Source organism: Glycine max, chromosome 14 (assembly GCF_000004515.6).
Source record: "Glycine max cultivar Williams 82 chromosome 14, Glycine_max_v4.0, whole genome shotgun sequence".
NCBI lineage: Eukaryota > Viridiplantae > Streptophyta > Magnoliopsida > Fabales > Fabaceae > Glycine > Glycine max.
The window spans coordinates 23,608,978-23,627,297 of record NC_038250.2 but is presented as its reverse complement, the minus strand read 5'-3'; the positions used below and the strand labels follow the sequence as shown (position 1 = coordinate 23,627,297).

The window sequence follows — 18,320 nt, the reverse complement described above, 5'->3', positions numbered from 1 at the left end:
GGAGCAAGGTAATACAACCAGTCATTTGCCACTCCTTCTAATGAATGAGGAAAAGCCTTCAGAAATATGTGATCCTCTTGGACATCTGGGGGTTTTATGGTGGAACAGACAATATGAAATTCCTTCAAATGTTTGTGCGGGTCTTCACCTGCAAGGCCATGAAACTTTGGAAGCAAATGAATCAGTCCAGTTTTAAGAACATATGGGACATCCTCATCGGGGTATTGGATGCACAAGCTTTTGTAGGTGAAATCAGGTGCAGCCATTTCCCTTAGAGTCCTCTCACGGGGTGGAGGTTGTGCCATGTTCTTAGAATGTGCAAAATCAGAATGCTCAAAATTATAATGCTCAAGATCAGGATGTTCAAAATCACCAATAACAGAATACACATATTCACCAGTAATGGAATGCTCAGAATGATCAAAAGGTATAAAATGATGCCTAACTAATATATGAAATGTCCTATCTATCTCAGGATCAAAGGGTTGTAAGTCAGATGGATTGCCTCTAGTCATACACTACATTCAGCATGCACACAACTAGTTGCCTTATCATGTAAATAAAGGTGTAGGTTTGAACTACAGCTACCCTTAAATGATATCCAAATGACTTGAAATTTTGTGAGCAACCTTATAAAATGATGGGAAGATAGCACAAAAAATTTCAGACAAAAATTCAAAGTCTAACTATGAAAGCTAAAAATGGTAAGTTAAGAAAAATAAGTGAATAAAACTAGAAAAATAAAAAACTTTTGACAGAATCGCTTTTTTTGGATGATGGAGACCTCAGCCAGCCTACGGCAGGCTGCCACGGTGTAGGAAATTTTTTTCTACACCAAATGCATATATAATAATTGCGATTCTGATAACCGGAGCAAAAGTTATGGCCGTTTGAAGTTTTGACAAACACAAAATTTGCTAGTTTTTTGGAACTTTCAAATCTGACCAAACTAAAGGCTCTAGCTATTTTTCTCACAAAATATGGATTAAAAGAAGTTACCACAAAAAAATTCAGCCAAAAATAACAACCCTAGCTACTAAAACAAAAAATCTCAAATAATTCAGCATGGGTGGTCGCTAAAATCCGTCTCTAATTGATTTCTACTACTACTCTGTTTTTGCCGCAAGCACAATCTTCACAGCAAAACACCCAAGACTGAAACAGGGGAAACGCTTAATGGGAAAACTAAAACAGAACACACATTAAACAAAATACCAGGACACCAAACAACACTAACACACATACTAACACAATACTAACAATTAAACATAAAACACGAAAGGATTAAACACACAACACTAGCTAGCTATTATGAACCTTTGGACACTGCTCCCCAGCAACGGCACCAAATTTGATCAAGGCCGTACCCGAATCAAATAAACATGAAAATGCAATAACTAGGAAGTGATCCTAGGTCGTTTCCCAACGAGCAGTGACAAACCAAATGTTCATAATATACTTGCAGTAACAGTAACAGTAACGATTGGGGGGGTTTGTTTGTTTTGTGATTAAAGAGCAGAACAAGTAAACTGGAATACGAAACTACTAATATTAAAAACAGGTTGTTTCCTCTGATTCAGAAGCCATTCTCTTATCCTGGGTTATGGAGAATTCGTCCCTAACAGTCAACCACTTAATCCAACCCTATTTCAACTTACTAAGCGAAAATCAACTTAGGGTTTTCAATACGTGATTAGGCACCACATACACCAGTTAGCCCTTCGTCCATTAAGCATGAACGCAAGTTAGGCTTAGAGGCAATTAATCGAACACGAAGCGTGCACCGATTAATATTCACGAATTTGGGATACTGGTGAAGGGAGAACTGCCAGGAAACCACATTACAAGCGAAACCTCAAAGAGAGTTGGGCTTCGTCCTCAAAAGGAAACAACACCAGAAAATCTAGCCTTCCATGGATTCAAACAGAAAACGCAATTGAAACATGAAGCAGAAACGTAAATGAATGGAAACGTAAATGAGAGTAGAAGAAGAAGCAAGAACGAAATTGTAATTAGAAGCAGAAAACGTAAAATTTCATTACGAACTCCGAAGCATCAAAACAGAAAAACGAAAACCCTAAAACAAAGCTCTGAATAATGAATACCATAACAGAATGCCTTGCACGAATCCCAAGGCTACTATTTAAAAAGAGTCACTCAAAGTCACTGGGCCCTATTTACAATACTCTGGCCCAAAACGAAATAAACACTGAACAACATAAAATAAAATTGCGAAATTTCCTAATTAGAAATTAACTAAGGTAAGCGTTGCTTTATTTGCCCTCTTCAAGTCCATAACCAAAATCTGGATTAAGCCCAATGTTTCATTAATTCCTGAAATTAGATTAAAAACATCAAATTAGCTAAATGAGCCCAAATAATAAAATTGCCTGATTAATTGACAATTAAGACCAATCAGTAATTAAAATGGTGCAAAAAGGGTTTAGAAAATAGAAGAAATTGGTGTATGTGTTGCTTAATCACATAATGAATGCCTTATGTTAAATTTCGCTTAGTAATTTAATTTAGGGTTCGATTAAGTGGTTAAACTGATAAAGGATAAATTCTCGCAACCTAGGATAAGAGACTTGCTTGTGAATCAAGGGGAAGTAACTTATTTTAATTCTGATATTTTCTAATTCAATTTTACTCGCTGTTTAATTTACAAAAGCAAACAACCCCCCCCCCCCCATTTGTTACTATTTCCTATTATCTGTTATGAACATTTGGTTTATCATTGCTCGTTGGGAGACGACCTAGGATCTCTTCCTAGTTACTACATTTTAATGTTTATTTTATTCGGGTACGGCCTCGATCACTAAGTATGAGCCCACTTATCTTTGTACATATTAGATTAAGGTTTCATTATTTTTGGACCTTGTATTTAGGGCTCCATAATGTAGGTAGGGTACCCTAAAAATGTAGGATTTTTCAGCCCTTGTATTTTAGGGCACCTACACTAGTTTTTGTATTAGGGGTAGTTTTGTAATTTTGCATGCATTAAGTAAATATTTGATGTGTGCGTTGGAAAATAAATTTAATTGAATTGGGAGAAGCCCAATCCAATTAAATTTTAGAGGGGGGGTGAGCATTTGCTTGCTACACCCCATTGTCACATCATATAGTCACACTTTGTGCATGTCCTTCATGCTTTACATGCCTCATGACACCTAAGCACACTTAGTGGAGAATCTTTGACTTGATCTTGGATTAGTGGGCTAAACCATAGCTAAAATTCACTAATCATAATTAGAGAAATTTTGGCTCCATAAATTCAATTTCAAATTCAAGTAAAATTTGAATAGAAATTCAAATTTTCCTCCAATTTTGTGTGACACTTAGGCTATAAATAGAGGCCATGTGTGTGCATTTTTGGGAACATTGATCATTTGAGAATTAAACTTCAAATTTCAGACCTCTTTTGAGGCACAAAATTGTGTGCTCCTTCTCTCCCTCTCCCTCCATTCATCTTCTCCTACCTTCAAGCCCTTATCCATGGCTTCCTATCGTGGTGAATATCTTCTAGACTCATCTTCTCCGTGAAGTGGTGTCTCCTCTCAACTCTTCTTCTTCTCCATTCCACTGACATTAAAATTCAAGAAGCAAAGGACTCCATTGATGAAGAAGATCCAAGGACTCCAAGCTCCAATGGAGCTACATCATGTTTCCCTCCCCCTTGAAAAGGATTTGACCTCAAATCCAGAGGTTCTTGAAACTCAGGGATTCTTTCCTCAACACCTATAACAAGAATTAAAACATATGTATTAGTGATGTTGGGTATGTTAGAGTAGGGTAAGGACTGAAAATCCCTTTCCTGACCATCTTCCCATGAGAGAACATAGTTCCTCACCAACTCAATGAGTGGTGCTACAAGTATAGAAAAATATGGGACAAACCTTTTGTAAAATTTTGTTAAGTCATTGAAGGCCCAAATTTCCCTTATACTTGGTGGAGTAGGCCACTTAGGAATAACCTTTATTCTTGTAGGGTCCATGGGAAGCCCTTGATCACTATTTAAAAAGTTAAGGAAAGTAATGGAATAAAACATACCTTTTTCTTTATTTTCATGTTGATCATTCCTACAAAAAATTACGACAAACCTAAGGTGTCCCATATGAGCACCTAGGTTTGTATTGAAACTAAAAATAAGAACAAACCTACCTAATGAGTCTCTATGTACACAAATCATGAAGATGTTGGGTGCATGAGTGATTTTACAAAAGAGGGTTGCACCACTCAACATATTCATCATACCATCTATCATAGGGATTTAGTGCCTCATAATACCTATTTTGGGCACCAACAAAGCGCAAGGATTTAAGCTCTTATGAACAAAACCCTCATTAAACAACTCCTTTACTTGAGGAATAATCTCAAGCTCAAGAGGTATGGTTGTGCTAAGGGATGTTTCCCTTAATAGGAGAAGATAGAAAGATTGTTTAAGAATGAGTTCTCTTTTGATATCACATTTTGTTGCAATCTTCTTGGAGGAATCCTTTTCCTCTTTTTCCTTCCCCTTGGCCTTTGTAGACAAGGCCTTACTATCCTTATTTTTCTTTTGGTTTTCTAGTTTTTCTTCCTCATCCCTCTTATCTTTCATAGTTAGTTGATCTTTGGCCACCTGTGAAGGTGTTTGAGGATGCAATACAAATTTAGTGCCAAGATGGGTGAGGGTAACCTCATTAGTTAGGCCATTGTAAATGATATTCCTGTCGAATTGTCATGGCCTTCCTAAAAGAATATGCCCTGCCTCCATGGGAACTATATCACAATTAACTTCATCCTTATATGTCGCAATGGAGAAAGGTACCTTCACTTGTCAGTTAACTATCATTCCCCCTTGTTCATTGATCCATTGAAGTTTATAAGGTTTTGGGTGCGAAATGAGAGTGAAATTCAACTTAGAAACTAATCTTGTGCTACAACAATTGCAACAAGATCCACTATCCACAATGAGAGAACAAGTTTTATCTAAAATTTTACATATTGTATGAAAGATGTTCTCTCTTTGGGATTGAGATAGATCATAAGATTGACCTCCAAGGAGCCTTCTAACCATTAGGAGGTCACCTTCTTTATGGGGGTAGACTTCCTCACTAGACTCTTCACCCCTTACTTCATCTTCACTTCCACTAGAGGAAGAGGAAGAACTAGTCTCCTCTTGACTACTATAAATGTCTTGACCCCTCATAATCATTGTTTTCTTTGTGGGGCATTGAGAGGCAATGTGACCTCTTGATATGATCCTGACTAGGAGCGGATTGCTTGATACAGGCTACAGAAAATTGGATGATGCCATTTTCAGTGAAGGAAGATAAGTCGGGTAGATGCCACAAGGATTACCTTGATAAGTCTGAGATTGGTTCAACAAGGAACCCAGAGAGAAGCTCTCACCAAATTTTATGAAAATGCAAAAAGTTTTTTTTATTGAAAACAAAAACCAATACTTATAGTGTATTTGAACAAAAAGATAAAAATAGACATGGGCCTTCAAAACAGTTTGGGCCAAAAAAATTATAAATAAAAAAATAGAACATATTTATTATGGGCCTTCAAATTAATCTAGGCCTTCAGCAACAATTAATAGTCTTTATAGTGTCTCTGCCTCTGGGCCTTCATCCTTCTCCACTCGAGGGCTTTGTCCTTCTCCACTTGGGCCTTCGTCCTTCTCCACTTAGGCCTTTAGCCTGTATTTGGCCAGTTTCAGAATTCTCATCAGCTCTCCCAAGACATTTGAAGCATTTAATGTTGCTAGTCCTTTCTTGGGAACTAGTCTTAGGGGTTAATTTCTCTATGGTCTTACCCTTATCTTCCTTGGGTTTTGAAGGTGCAGCCCCCAAAATTCCTTGGGCTTGGTCCTTCCTTGGATAAGAGTGAAAGCCATAAGATTTTGAAGAAGGCTTTCTTTTATGTTGTTGCTCCACTCTTATACTAAGTTGGACTAGCTCATTTAGGTCCCTATATGGAACGAGTTCAACCTTATCCCTCACTTCCATATTAAGCCCACTAAGGAACCTAGCTATGCTTGTTCTTTCCTCCTCCCTAAGTCCAACTCTTAAAAGGAGTAGTTAATTTTTTGTCTATATTCTTCAATACTCCCTTGTCTAAGCCTTTGGAGCTTGTCCATAAGCTCCCTTTCATAGTAGGAGGGAATGTAACTCTTCCTAAGGGCACTCTTAAGATCATTCCAATACTCTACTAGAGGATCCCCATGAATCCTTCATTCCCTAACAAGGGAAGTCCACCAATAGAGGGCATACCCTTGAAAGCTAAGGGTAGCCAATGGAACTTTTCTCTCTTCGCTAATATGATGGCAAGCAAAGAGTTGTTCAACCTTCATTTCCCAATCTAAGTAGACCTCAACATTATCTTTTCCATGGAAATATGGGAGGCTAATGGTAACCTCTTGAGGCCTTCTATCCTTTTCTCTTCTTTGGGAGTGATGTTTAGTATGTGAACTATGGTGCCCTTTATAATAGTTGCTAAGTTCTTCACTTAAACTCTTGCAAGAGTCATGGCTACTATAGGAGGCATGTTTTTCTCTTTTCATTTCTTTCATTATTTTTCTTCTTTCTTCCTCTCTTATTTTCTCTCTTTCATCTTGACTTATTTCTTCCACTCTTTTTTTTCCTTTTTCTTTTCTCTCTTGTTTTTCTTTCCATAACTTAAGGGATCTCAACTCATCTAATATCTTATACAAGGGGTCCTTAGGAGTAAAACCCTCACCATTAACACTAGATGAAGAATAAAGACTCATGTTGGTTCCTAAGTTGTGGTTCTTTCTTGTTGGGGGTTTGAAAACAAAAGGTAAAAGAAACTATGGTTGAAACTAGCCAAAATAAACACTAAAAGAGGTGTGAAAGATAAGGTAAAAACTAATTGGTAAAAGGCAAGCTATCTAGGCGGTTTGACAAGGAAAGGTAAATGAAATAAGCTATGAAAGTAAGCAAGAAATGTAAACTAGGTGAATCCTAAGAGTGTTTGGATGACCACATTTAAGGTTCTCAACAAAATACTCATAATCCTAAGGGAAAAATTTCCTAAAATTATTACACACAAATTGAAGTAGGGTGACCTATTGGAGGCTCCCAACTTATTTCCAATGAAAGTCCTTTTTGTTACAAAATTTGAAAGCAATGAAAGTAAGTAAATTGTCAATTACAAAATTACAAAAAGGTCCTCAATTTTGGTGGTTGTTCTCTCTTTGGTGATTCACTCAATTTGGAGTGCTTCTTAGTCCAATAGCTCTTAAGGTGGCTTTCCCCTTGCTTCTTGACTCAAATTCTTCAAGGGATAGCACCAATCCTTCTTTCCAATTCCCGATATGGCAATTCACAAACAAGGAAACAAAGAGACAAGATATAACCAAAGACCAAAAAAATGAAATGAAACCTAAACCAATATAGTTTTAACAAGACAAATTTTCCAGGATTATTCAACAATTAAAGCAATGAAAAGCACATAAAAGCAAGCTAGGACTCAAAGAGAAACTTAGAATGGCTCTAGAGTAGAGTAAAAAAAACTATAAAAAAAGACTCAAGAAACCTCTAGTTTTGGAACTTTTTTTCACACTAATTTTCAATTGACATTTCAGAACTAAGATTGGTATAAATTAACTACCAATTATAGAACAAATTTCAAGCCAAAACAACAAGCACACTTCCCTTTCACTTTTTTTTCCTGGACACTGATTTTTTTGACACCTTGTGTGATTTTTATTATTTTTTCCTTTAATTTAAATCGGTTGGTTCTTTTTTTATTATTTTGGTCCAGATGTCTAGAAAATTTAGTAAAAATTTCAGCTCAAAACACGTAGTTACCAATTCTCAGTAGTTTATACAAGTTCGTATGTTCAAGCTACCAGCACCAGCGATTTCAACCTAGAAATCAAGAGTAGTGTTTATGTTGCTTAAGGCTTGGATAGTTATCATTTGTGTTTGCTTATGCTTAAGAGAGCTTAAGACTTATTTGATTCACAAATCCAGCCACAACTCAGCACCAGTAATTTATACAAGTTCATATGTTCAAGCTGTCAGCACCAGCGATTTCAACTACTTCTAGGAATTGATTTAGAACATGTTATGAACTAAATAACATGCATGAATTAGACTCAAAATTCAAAAGATAGGCTAAGAATGATAAGAATACAAGAACAAATGTATCTAGAATTCAATCACCAAAGTAAAAATTCAACACAAGCTTAGAACATAATGTGACAATTATTATGACTAAACATGACTCTAAGACAATAAGGATTAAGTGATTTACACTTAGATTTTTGTGTTTTTTTTACTAATCAATATTTTGGAAGAAAATTTAGATCTAAAGGTTCAGCACAAGAAGATTATGACTGAAAAATGATAGAACCTAAAATCAACACAAAAACATGATTCAAGAGTAGATCTATAAAATTTGAACCATAGAAATGCAAGAACAAGTGTAGATCTACGATTTTATTGGTTTATTTTTTTTTTTTTTTTGAATCTACTCTAAACAGCACCAAACCATAAGATAATGGAGGATATACATGGAGAATAAGATTAATAACAAGGAATTAAAGTGAATTGACCGGAAAAAAAGATAGAGGAAGAAAAAGAACATCACCGAGATGAAGATGCTCTGATACCACATGATGTAGCTCTATTGGAGCTTGGAGTCCTTGGATCTTCTTCATCAATGGAGTCCTTTGCTTCTTGAATTTTAATGGCAGCGGAATGGAGAAGAAGAGTTGAGAGGAGATGTCACTTCAAGGAGAAGATGAGTCTAGAAGAAGCTCACCACCATAGGAAGCCGTGGATAAGAGCTTAAAGGTAGGAGAAGATGAATGGAGGGAGAGGGAGAGAAGGAGCACAAAATTTTATGCCTCAAAAGAGGTCTGAACTTTGAAGTTTAATTCTCAAATGATCAAAGTTCCCAAAAATGCACACACATGGCCTCTATTTATAGCCTAAGTGTCACACAAAATTGGAGGGAAATTTAAATTTCTATTCAAATTTTACTTGAATTTGAAATTGAATTTGTGGAGCCAAATTTTCACTAATTACGATTAGTTAATTTTAGCTATGGTTCAACCCACTAATCCAAGATCAAGTCAAAGATTCTCCACTAAGTGTGCTTAGGTGTCATGAGGCATGTAAAACATGAAGGACATGCACAAAGTGTGACTATATGATGTGACAATGGGGTGTAGCAAGAAAATTCTCACCTCCCCCTCTAAAATTTAATTAGATTGGGCTTATACCAATTAAATTAAATTTATTTTCCAATGCACACATCAAATATTCACTTAATGCATGTGAAATTACAAAACTACCCCTGATACAAAAACTAGTCTAGGTGCCCTAAAATACAAGGGCTGGAAAATCCTACATTTCTAGGGTACCCTACCTACATTATGGAGCCCTAAATACAAGGCCCAAAAATAATGAAACCTTAATCTAATATGTACAAAGATAAGTGGGCTCATACTTAGCCCATGGGCCCGAAATCTACCTTAAGGCTCATGAGAACCCTAAGGCCTTCTCTTGCATCTCTGGCTCAATCTTCTTGTAGTCTTCTATCCAATTCCCTTGGAGGGGTAGGATTGCATCAATGAGTCTCAAGGAAGTTCCAAACCGAGTGAAATACCCCCAAGCACCAGGATTTTTCCTCATGAAGAACCACATGTACTTACTAACAAGTTTACACTCTTTTGGGATATTCAGACAGGGTCACTACACCCTCATGTACATACACAACATGCATTCATCTCAATGACATCATAAACATCAACATCATCTCATCTCAATGTCATCAACATCACAAGCAATCACATTCCACATAAATACATATAAACTAATGCCTAAGATTCACATTCTGTAGGTATTCGGACAACATAAATCACATATAATAATAATTCGTAATATAACTAGACTAGTATTTTAGGGAAAATTCTAAATTAAAGAACAAAACTATAGTATACAAAGCAAACTCTTAAGCCTATTTAAAATTTAATAAATGAAGTAGTACAGAGGACATATATAAAAATTTGTGCATAGCCTCTTCTGTAGTTAAGACTTTTTTTCAAAAATTTCAATCAATACAACAACATCATTCACAACTATATTCATCAAATAAATATATCACATCCCATCAATTTAAAACACAATTTGTCCTTGAAAACTAGCACGCAACAGGGACAAACATACAACCCCATAATTGGGTCCCCAAACCCTAACTATGGCATCGAAAGCTATAAAAAAGCCATTAACACCCTTCACCTATCTATGTCTCCTCGTTATCTCCTTGTAGCGTAGTTTTGAGATCTCTTAGGTTCACATCTGTTGGTCCAAGCTTGGATCTCTATATACCAAAACGAAGACAATTTCTTATAGTTTTCAAAGACAAGGTCAATTTTAACATTCAAGGTCAAATACCCATTCAATTTTAAATGGGGCTAAAATGGTGTTTTTGGGGTCCACATCAAAGAGACATCATTTTGAAATTCCAATCATGCCAATGTGATCGGGGTTCAACAAAGGTCACAAAAATGAAATCAGTTTTATAAAAAGTAACTTTTACAACATCTCATTTTCAAGGTTTTTTCAAAGGAAATGTAAAAACATCCAATAATGGTAACCAAATCACAAGTGATACAATGATAGGCTTAATCTAACTAGGAGAAGGCATAGAAATCGTGGTTACCTTGAAGAAACCGCAAAGGGGGGGTCGGGGATCCATTCTCTATCAAATCCACAAGTTAGGTTTTGAAGGTTCTGCTTTGATTAAAGGGTTCCACTCCTTGCGGTGGTCGGGCGACAAGTGGTGGTGGCTCATGGTGGTCACCGATGGCCGTAGGTGGAGGAGGAGGGGGGTTTAGGGGTTAGGTGAGTGTTTGGGGAGAAGAGGGGTACAAAAATCATGTTTTTCTCTTTGTTGGATGTATTTCTAACCTGCAAGACTTGCCTAGGAGAAATTTCACTCGCCTACGTGAGCTGGCCCAACTTAAACTCGCATAAGGTTGCCATTAAGCGAGACATTCGCGCTAAGGGCAATTTCTCCTTTGACTGGAATTGCATTTAGCAAGCTGGTGTCGCTAAGCGAATTATTTCATTTGGATTGAAATGCATTTAGCAAGCTGGTGTTGCTAAGCGAGCCGCTCAACAAATCTCGAAGGTGCTCCAATTCAACTCCTTGTAGCTTCCTCCTTCCTTGCCTTTGATAAGTAGTCCATCCTTGATTCTCTTAGCCATCTCTTCTTGTAGAAGCTTGGCTTTGGACCTTGTCATTGGACCCTTCAACTCATGAAATCCTTATAGGTCCTTATGCTCTTTGGATAGCCCTCTATCAATAACATCAACACCAAGCAGTTGCATAAGGATAATTCACACAACACTTCAACTAATCCAAATTAATCAAGTAATCAAATAATACAAGAAATACATGAAACATCTATTTTTAGTTATCTAAATTTCAGGGCATTACACTTAACAAAGAGCTACTTGCGCTTAAGCAAAATGACCTGGAAGGAAAAATGGGTTGGTGGTTTTCAAGCTTAAGCATGGTTAGAACCAAGATTAAGCGTAGGCTGAACCAAACTTAAACGAGATGACCTACAAAGGAAGTTGAGCTATTGGATTTCAAGCTTAAGCGTGGGTTGAGCCAAGCTTAAGGGTAGGTCGAGCCAAGCCTAAGCATGGAACCTTGTAGAATGTGTATGAATGACTTTCAAATGATTTTCAATTGAAATTTTCTTAGTGTATGAGAACCTTGAGAAGCATAAACAGGTTTTAATATTAGGTTAGGAGAATCTACTTTTACTAAGTATCTATTAATTGAGAGTTGAATTGATTTAAGTATGAATTTCTTGCACCTTAATTGTTATTATTGAATTGTTATTGGCTGAATTGGAAACCGAGAGGACTTGTGATCCACAAGAAAATTGTATGATGACTTTGAAAATTATTGGTGTGGCTAAGGATTATGAAATTCTTGAGGGGGGAACAAATGGACTCAACGCATGAGTTCATTTCTAGATATTAGAATTCAACCCTCATGAACAATGAATAAAGACTTAACAAGAGTGTGAATCTAATGAATCATTTGGACTTAGTAAGCATTAGATACCTTTGCACATTGGAGTACATTATTTTGAAGTAGACATAGAATGAGCCTTAAGCCCTTTGCTTGGAGAACATGAATTATGATGAACCCTATATAATGTTGAGAGAAGAAAAAATTGCATAAAACTTAATAAAATGTGAAACATGGGGTGAGTTTATGCATCTCAAGGTGCCAACTTGGCAATCCTAACAAATGCGAGCCATAACCGTGTTGGTAAGAATCTTGTCATTACTTTGTGACAAGGGGTGCATTCCCAATAGTCATCCAACTTAAATTGTACAAGACCACTGAGTTCTGAAAGTTCTAATGGTAGTAGGTTTGTAATGTGATAATTTAAGAATCTATTAGAAACGTGAATAAGATTACGAGTTAGACTGAGAGGATCACTTCGTGGTGGTTAGTATGTATTTTTATGACCGTAAGATCATTTGTTTGTAGTTTTAGAGGAGATGGGTGATTCACTCCATAAGTCCTTTGTTTTTAAGAGAAAGATGGAGAATTTGATGCCAACAATGAAGATCGGATGGAAAAGCTAAGATGAACACCAAATGGGTTATTATACTTGTTCGAGAAGAAGAAGGATTTGCTGATGATGCCTTCTAAGTTATTAAGTGGTATATAAGGGTTAGATTTTGTTTGAGTCATTGCTCTTGTTAGTGCTTAGCTCTACGGAGTTTTAAAAGATTGGCTAAGATTTTGTTAAAACATAAGCACTTAGACAATGAAGGAAAGCTGGAGTTGCTGCACATGATGTCCAACGTTATGTCAAGGAATAAGATCGGGCTGCACAATGCACAAGGCAAGATAAAATGTCAAATGAAGAATTGAAGTTGCAGGATCCACGATGTCGGATACAATGTCCTGACATCCTGCCCGAAAATACTGGAGTTGCTGCACAATGCATAAGTCAAGATAAAATGTCAAATGAAGCATTGAAGCTGCAGGATCCACGATGTCGGATACGATGTCCTGACATCTTGCCCGAAAATACTGGACACATAAATCTGTTATATCTTTAACAGATTATTGTGCAGTTAGCAAGAGATTAGATGATCTATCTTTAGGAACGAATTAAAAGATAATTAAAGTTCGAATTTTAAAGTAGAAGAGTTCGTTCAGGGATTAAAGATTAAAGATAAAAACTAAAAGATCAAACTGTATCTTTTAGATCTTTAAGTGCAGATTTTCAGGAAGAATGATAGATCTCCTCCAGCACAAGCTGTTGCAGCCCAGATACGCACACTGCTATATAACCATGGAGGCTGCACGAGTTTTGTACCAAGTCCGGGATTGAAGAGTTATTTTGTGAGTTTGGGACTTGAGTGTTTTGTGAGCCACCTTGATGGTACCCTAACATCAAGTGTTGGACCTGAGTGTGTAGAGTTGATCTCTAGTGTGTAGAGTTGATCTCTAGTGTGTAGGGTTGATCTCTTTTGTTCAGAGTTGATCTCTGGTGTGTCTTTGATTTATTTGTAAACACGGGAGTGTGGTTGAGAGGGAGTGAGCGGGGTTCTCATATCTAAGAGTGGCTCTTAGGTAGAGATTGCACGGGTAGTGGTTAGGTGAGAAGGTTGTAAACAGTGGCTGTTAGACCTTGAACTAACACTATTTTAGTGGATTTCCTCCCTGGCTTGGTAGCCCCCAGATGTAGGTGAGGTTGCACCGAACTGGGTTAACAATTCTCTTGTGTTATTTACTTGTTTAATATGTTCATACGGACACATATAATCTGCATGTTCTGAAGCGTGATGTCGTGACATCCTGTACGACATCTGTCCCCAGTATCAGAATTTCAGCTCTCAGTCTCGGTCTTGTCTTGTACAAAAGAGGATATATTAGGTTTTAATTTTATGTTGCTATCATTCTCCAAATGTGACTCGGATGTAATAAGTATATGACTTCAAGAATGTAAACATGTGTTATAATTGTATATTGTAATTGTTTAACGAGGTATTATTGAGAATGTACAAATAAACTTTTATTATTTTGTATTGGTTTAATGGAAATAAAGTATTTTATAAATTAAATTATTTCTTATTAAAAATATGATGTTGACGGACACCTAATTTTACGTATTAGCAAGTATTATCTTAATATGATTTATTGTTTTGAAATGTCTTCTATATTAACATTTTTTTAAGCAATGGCAAAAAGTTATTCATTATTTTAAGAAGGCTGTTGGACAATTCGTTTTAAATTAATTTTTTTCCTTCATAATTTCACAAATAAATTAAGAGAAATCATAATAATAACTAAAAGTGTTCCAGTATACACACTAATTTTCACAAATGATTGAACGTTTGTTTATAACAGTGTTGAATGTTGGATAGTACTTAAAAAAACAAAAACAATTAAAAGTTCTTGTGATCATCGGATGATTACTAAAAAAAAACAATAAGATAGGTAGGATCTTTTTACCATGTGAGCTCATATATAGTAAATTCTATTTCACTTAAGAATAAATGATTAGTCTATCAATAATTTATATCATTGTTATCATAAAAACATTGGACATTAATGGATCGTCTAGTTATAACATATTGGATCGATTTAGCAACAACAATAATCAAATCAGAGAGAATGAGAGAAAGCCTCAATATAGCATATATTATTATGTTTAAATTAAACATACATGCATGGTGCTAATGCATCATGGGCACATGCAACTTAAATTGACCATGTTAAAAACATACAATATTGTTGCTAGATCCAACTATGTTGACATATATGAAGTGTTATTATAAAATCAAGGTATGAAGCATGAGCTATAATAATTATTTTGGGACGGAACAAACATTTCTACTTGGGAACAAAGACAACATGATCCTGAGGCAGGAAGTGGCAGATAGGAACAGTTCCTGGATGAACCTTAAGCACTTGAAACGCCAAATGCTTGGGATTCCACTTTGATGTGTCAGTATGGCACACTGCAACTGCTTTGACCCTGCTTCCATCAGCACCCTCCAATGGGACAGAATAGGCTTTTGTGGTTTCTGATTTGTGGCAATAAAACACTGCATAAGGGTAATTCTCCTTGTGACACACAACACTAGCCTTGTCCTCACCCAACCTCTTAACCCCTGGTGCCATTGTATACTGTTGTAACTCATTATCTTTTTTTGTCACTTCTGTGGAAACAGCATCAACATCGTTGCTCCCGAGCTTGGTAGTGGCGAAATCAACCATGGACTCAAGTGAAGTCACGCAACGCTTTTCCTCTCCCTTAATGCCAGGCACTTCACACTCACTGATGGTGTTCTTCACAGTTTGAGCCTCATCTGACCCTTCCTTGATGGAGAACTTGTTTAACACTTCATTCACCTATTAAAATAATTGTTGTGAATTAGTATCAATAAATAATTATATATTATTTTTTATATCATCAATTATCATAGATAGATTACAGATATTTGGATGAAATTATGATAAGATTGACCAAGTGATGGATTTGACCAATTATTAGTAAATTGAGAGAGCTCTATCTATAGTTAAGAAATTGTAAATTTATTATTCCATAAATTACGAAAATTTACATATTCACATTCTCTTTAACAATTCCTTAGAATGAGCATAAAGCTCTCAAAGAGGAATTGACTATTTTTTCTACCAAGCTACTCTCATGAATATGAGTACAAATTCAAGTTAGTGTTTGATAGCCTTTTAGGTATTATGGTTATACTCACATGCTATAATCTTGTATTTATGTACATTGTTTTATTATTTTTGTCTTAAATATATTTTTAGTTACTCAAATTTAGGGATTTATGTTTTCTGATCTCTCAAATTAAAATTTATATTTTTTTAATTTTTAAAATTCAAAAAATACTTTTTTAGTTCTTTTTATTGTCAAAAATCAGTCAAGAGTAATTAAAAAAGATATTTTGCGAATTAAATGAATTAAAAAATAGAAATTTTAATTCAGAAAGCTAGAATAAAGAGACAAATATAAAATTTAAAAGAACTAAAAACATATTTAATTTATTATTTTTTTCGATCATCACCTTGTTTGATGAAAAGGGTATGGAATCAGCAACTGATCGAGGCAAGAACGAGGCATCAACACTTGAGGTGAAGTAGCGAGTGAAGTGAAGGTTCAACTTTGTTCCGTAGTGCAAGTCCTTTTCCAAGAAGAAGAGTGCCACGTTGGGGTCATCGTGCCACTGGGTTTCGCTGGCTGCGTAATTGTAATCAAATGGAGAATGTGGGCCCACTCCAACGTGCACTGGCTTACCCTTCTTTGGTCCTGTGTTTACGTTCACTCCACCTTTGCCTACGTTCACTGATGTGCCTTTGTTGGGCTTTCCTTTCCCTGTGTTCACGTTCACTCCTCCTTTTCCTACGTTCACTGATGTGCCTCCTGGCTTTGTTTTCCCTGCGTTAACGTTTACGCCCCCCTTTCCTACGGCCACAGAGGTGCTTTTGTCTTCTGCCAAATCTGCGTATATTCAGATTGTTAATGCCAGAATTTGATTGTGCAGTTGCTGAAGAGTAGTCATATTCTTGGAGATATAAAATTAATTTGGTGGGAGGAAAGAATGACTTGGGGTTAAGAGAGAATAGAAGAAGGGAGAAGTCCGGGTTCGAATCTCTTACAGACATTTCTGACAAAGTTAATAAACTAATATTTGCCTATATCTATTTCTATTCTATGTCTCTACTTTTATTATTTTTTCATGTAATGTTGCTTAATTTTAAGCAATTAATAAAGCACCTGCGTTGGATATGCTCATCACTGATAATTATTAATTAAAATATCAGGTGTTTAGATTTTCCTTTGTCTAAGATCATGTGCAAGATTTTTTCTATCATTATCAGGTGTTTAGATTTTCTTTTGTCTAAGATCACGTGCGTGAAAGGTTTTCCTTTTTTGTTAGGAGATGATAAATCTTGTAACATATTATATCTAACACTCTTTTCTAATATATTTTATACTATTAATTGAAATTTAGAAGCAGATCTACTAGTACTGATTAAGAAATAAAACTCACATATTCAATAGATTCACATAAATTTCATTCAATAACAGAATAATGAGAAAGAGTATTAAAGATGTGTTACTGTAACAAACCAGTCAGTGTTTGAAAACAATTGCTTTAGTCACAAAGTCATTCCAAATAGTACTATTTTTTTTTTTTTTTTACTAATGATGTTAGGACTCAGAATGTAACGTATGAAAATGGTATGAAATTCAAAAACAACTTCAACTTCTCTAATTAAAAAATAGCTACTAAATGAATTGACCTGGGTGAAGGATATCTGTAATGGCTTTCGGCATTGGAGTGGTGGGAAGCTTCGACTTCCAGTAAACTTCAGGGGGCAAGGTTTCTGCATGGGTTGCCACCACTGCAAGCTGCAAATTAAATACAAAACCTTCATTAGCATAAAGGCCACGTAAACATTACTATTATCTAATATGGAAACATGTTTGAAATAATTAGTATCACAAGATATATCAAAGCTTTAGGGGTTCATGAATATTGAATAAAAAGGAACCACAACTTGAAGACAAAGTGGGAAAAATAACAAGCACGTGCTAATTCAATATTATAGTTTGGAAAGTGAAGCTCACATTGAGTAAAGCAAAGATAGATAGGAGAGGAAACACCATATTGGAAATTAACCAAAGCTGCAACCAAAAGTGCTTGGTGAAGTAGACAGAGAATTTAGAGAAGCTGAAAAAAGTGAGACTTGAGATAGGAATGAGGATCCTTATGTGCCTCACGCAGCATTTATATAGCCGAGATATAATCACGCGAATCCAAAATTCAGGTTAAGGATATGGGTCACAAATAATTACACTTCAACATTCATAATTGTATACCTTTTATATATTAAAGATATCTTTAATCAGTTTTTATTTTCAGAAATTAATTTCATTGATAGATCACCAAAATGAATACAACTTCTCTAAGAAACTCAATTGTATAGGACTTTATTGATACACGTAGTTATGATAACAAATTATATAACTACCTAAATTTTTAAAGGGAAAATTAAATGTGTATATAACTTCTCTTAAAATCTGTCCTTGGATATAATGATTATAATGTTAAAAAATATAATTTTAAATTCCCTTATAACTTTTTTCTAGTAATGTTTTCTTAATCGCTTTTGAATAAAAACATATTACATGTTTCTAATTTTTTATAATATTTCATATATTTATTTATATGTAATATTTTTTATTGACATTATAAAATTACTAAAATAAATATTCT

General features: G+C 35.4%; 1 protein-coding gene across 1 annotated transcript; it reads right to left on the bottom strand.

The window, feature by feature from the left end:
• Nucleotides 1-14,722: 14,722 nt before the first annotated feature.
• LOC100170724 (BURP domain-containing protein) lies at nucleotides 14,723-17,787 on the bottom strand. The gene is given in 4 exon segments (NM_001251387.1): nucleotides 14,723-15,423; nucleotides 16,104-16,537; nucleotides 17,344-17,452; nucleotides 17,672-17,787. Coding segments are annotated over 4 exon segments (1,104 nt in total). The 5' UTR covers nucleotides 17,711-17,787; the 3' UTR covers nucleotides 14,723-14,901.
• Between the last annotated feature and the right edge of the window lie 533 nt (nucleotides 17,788-18,320).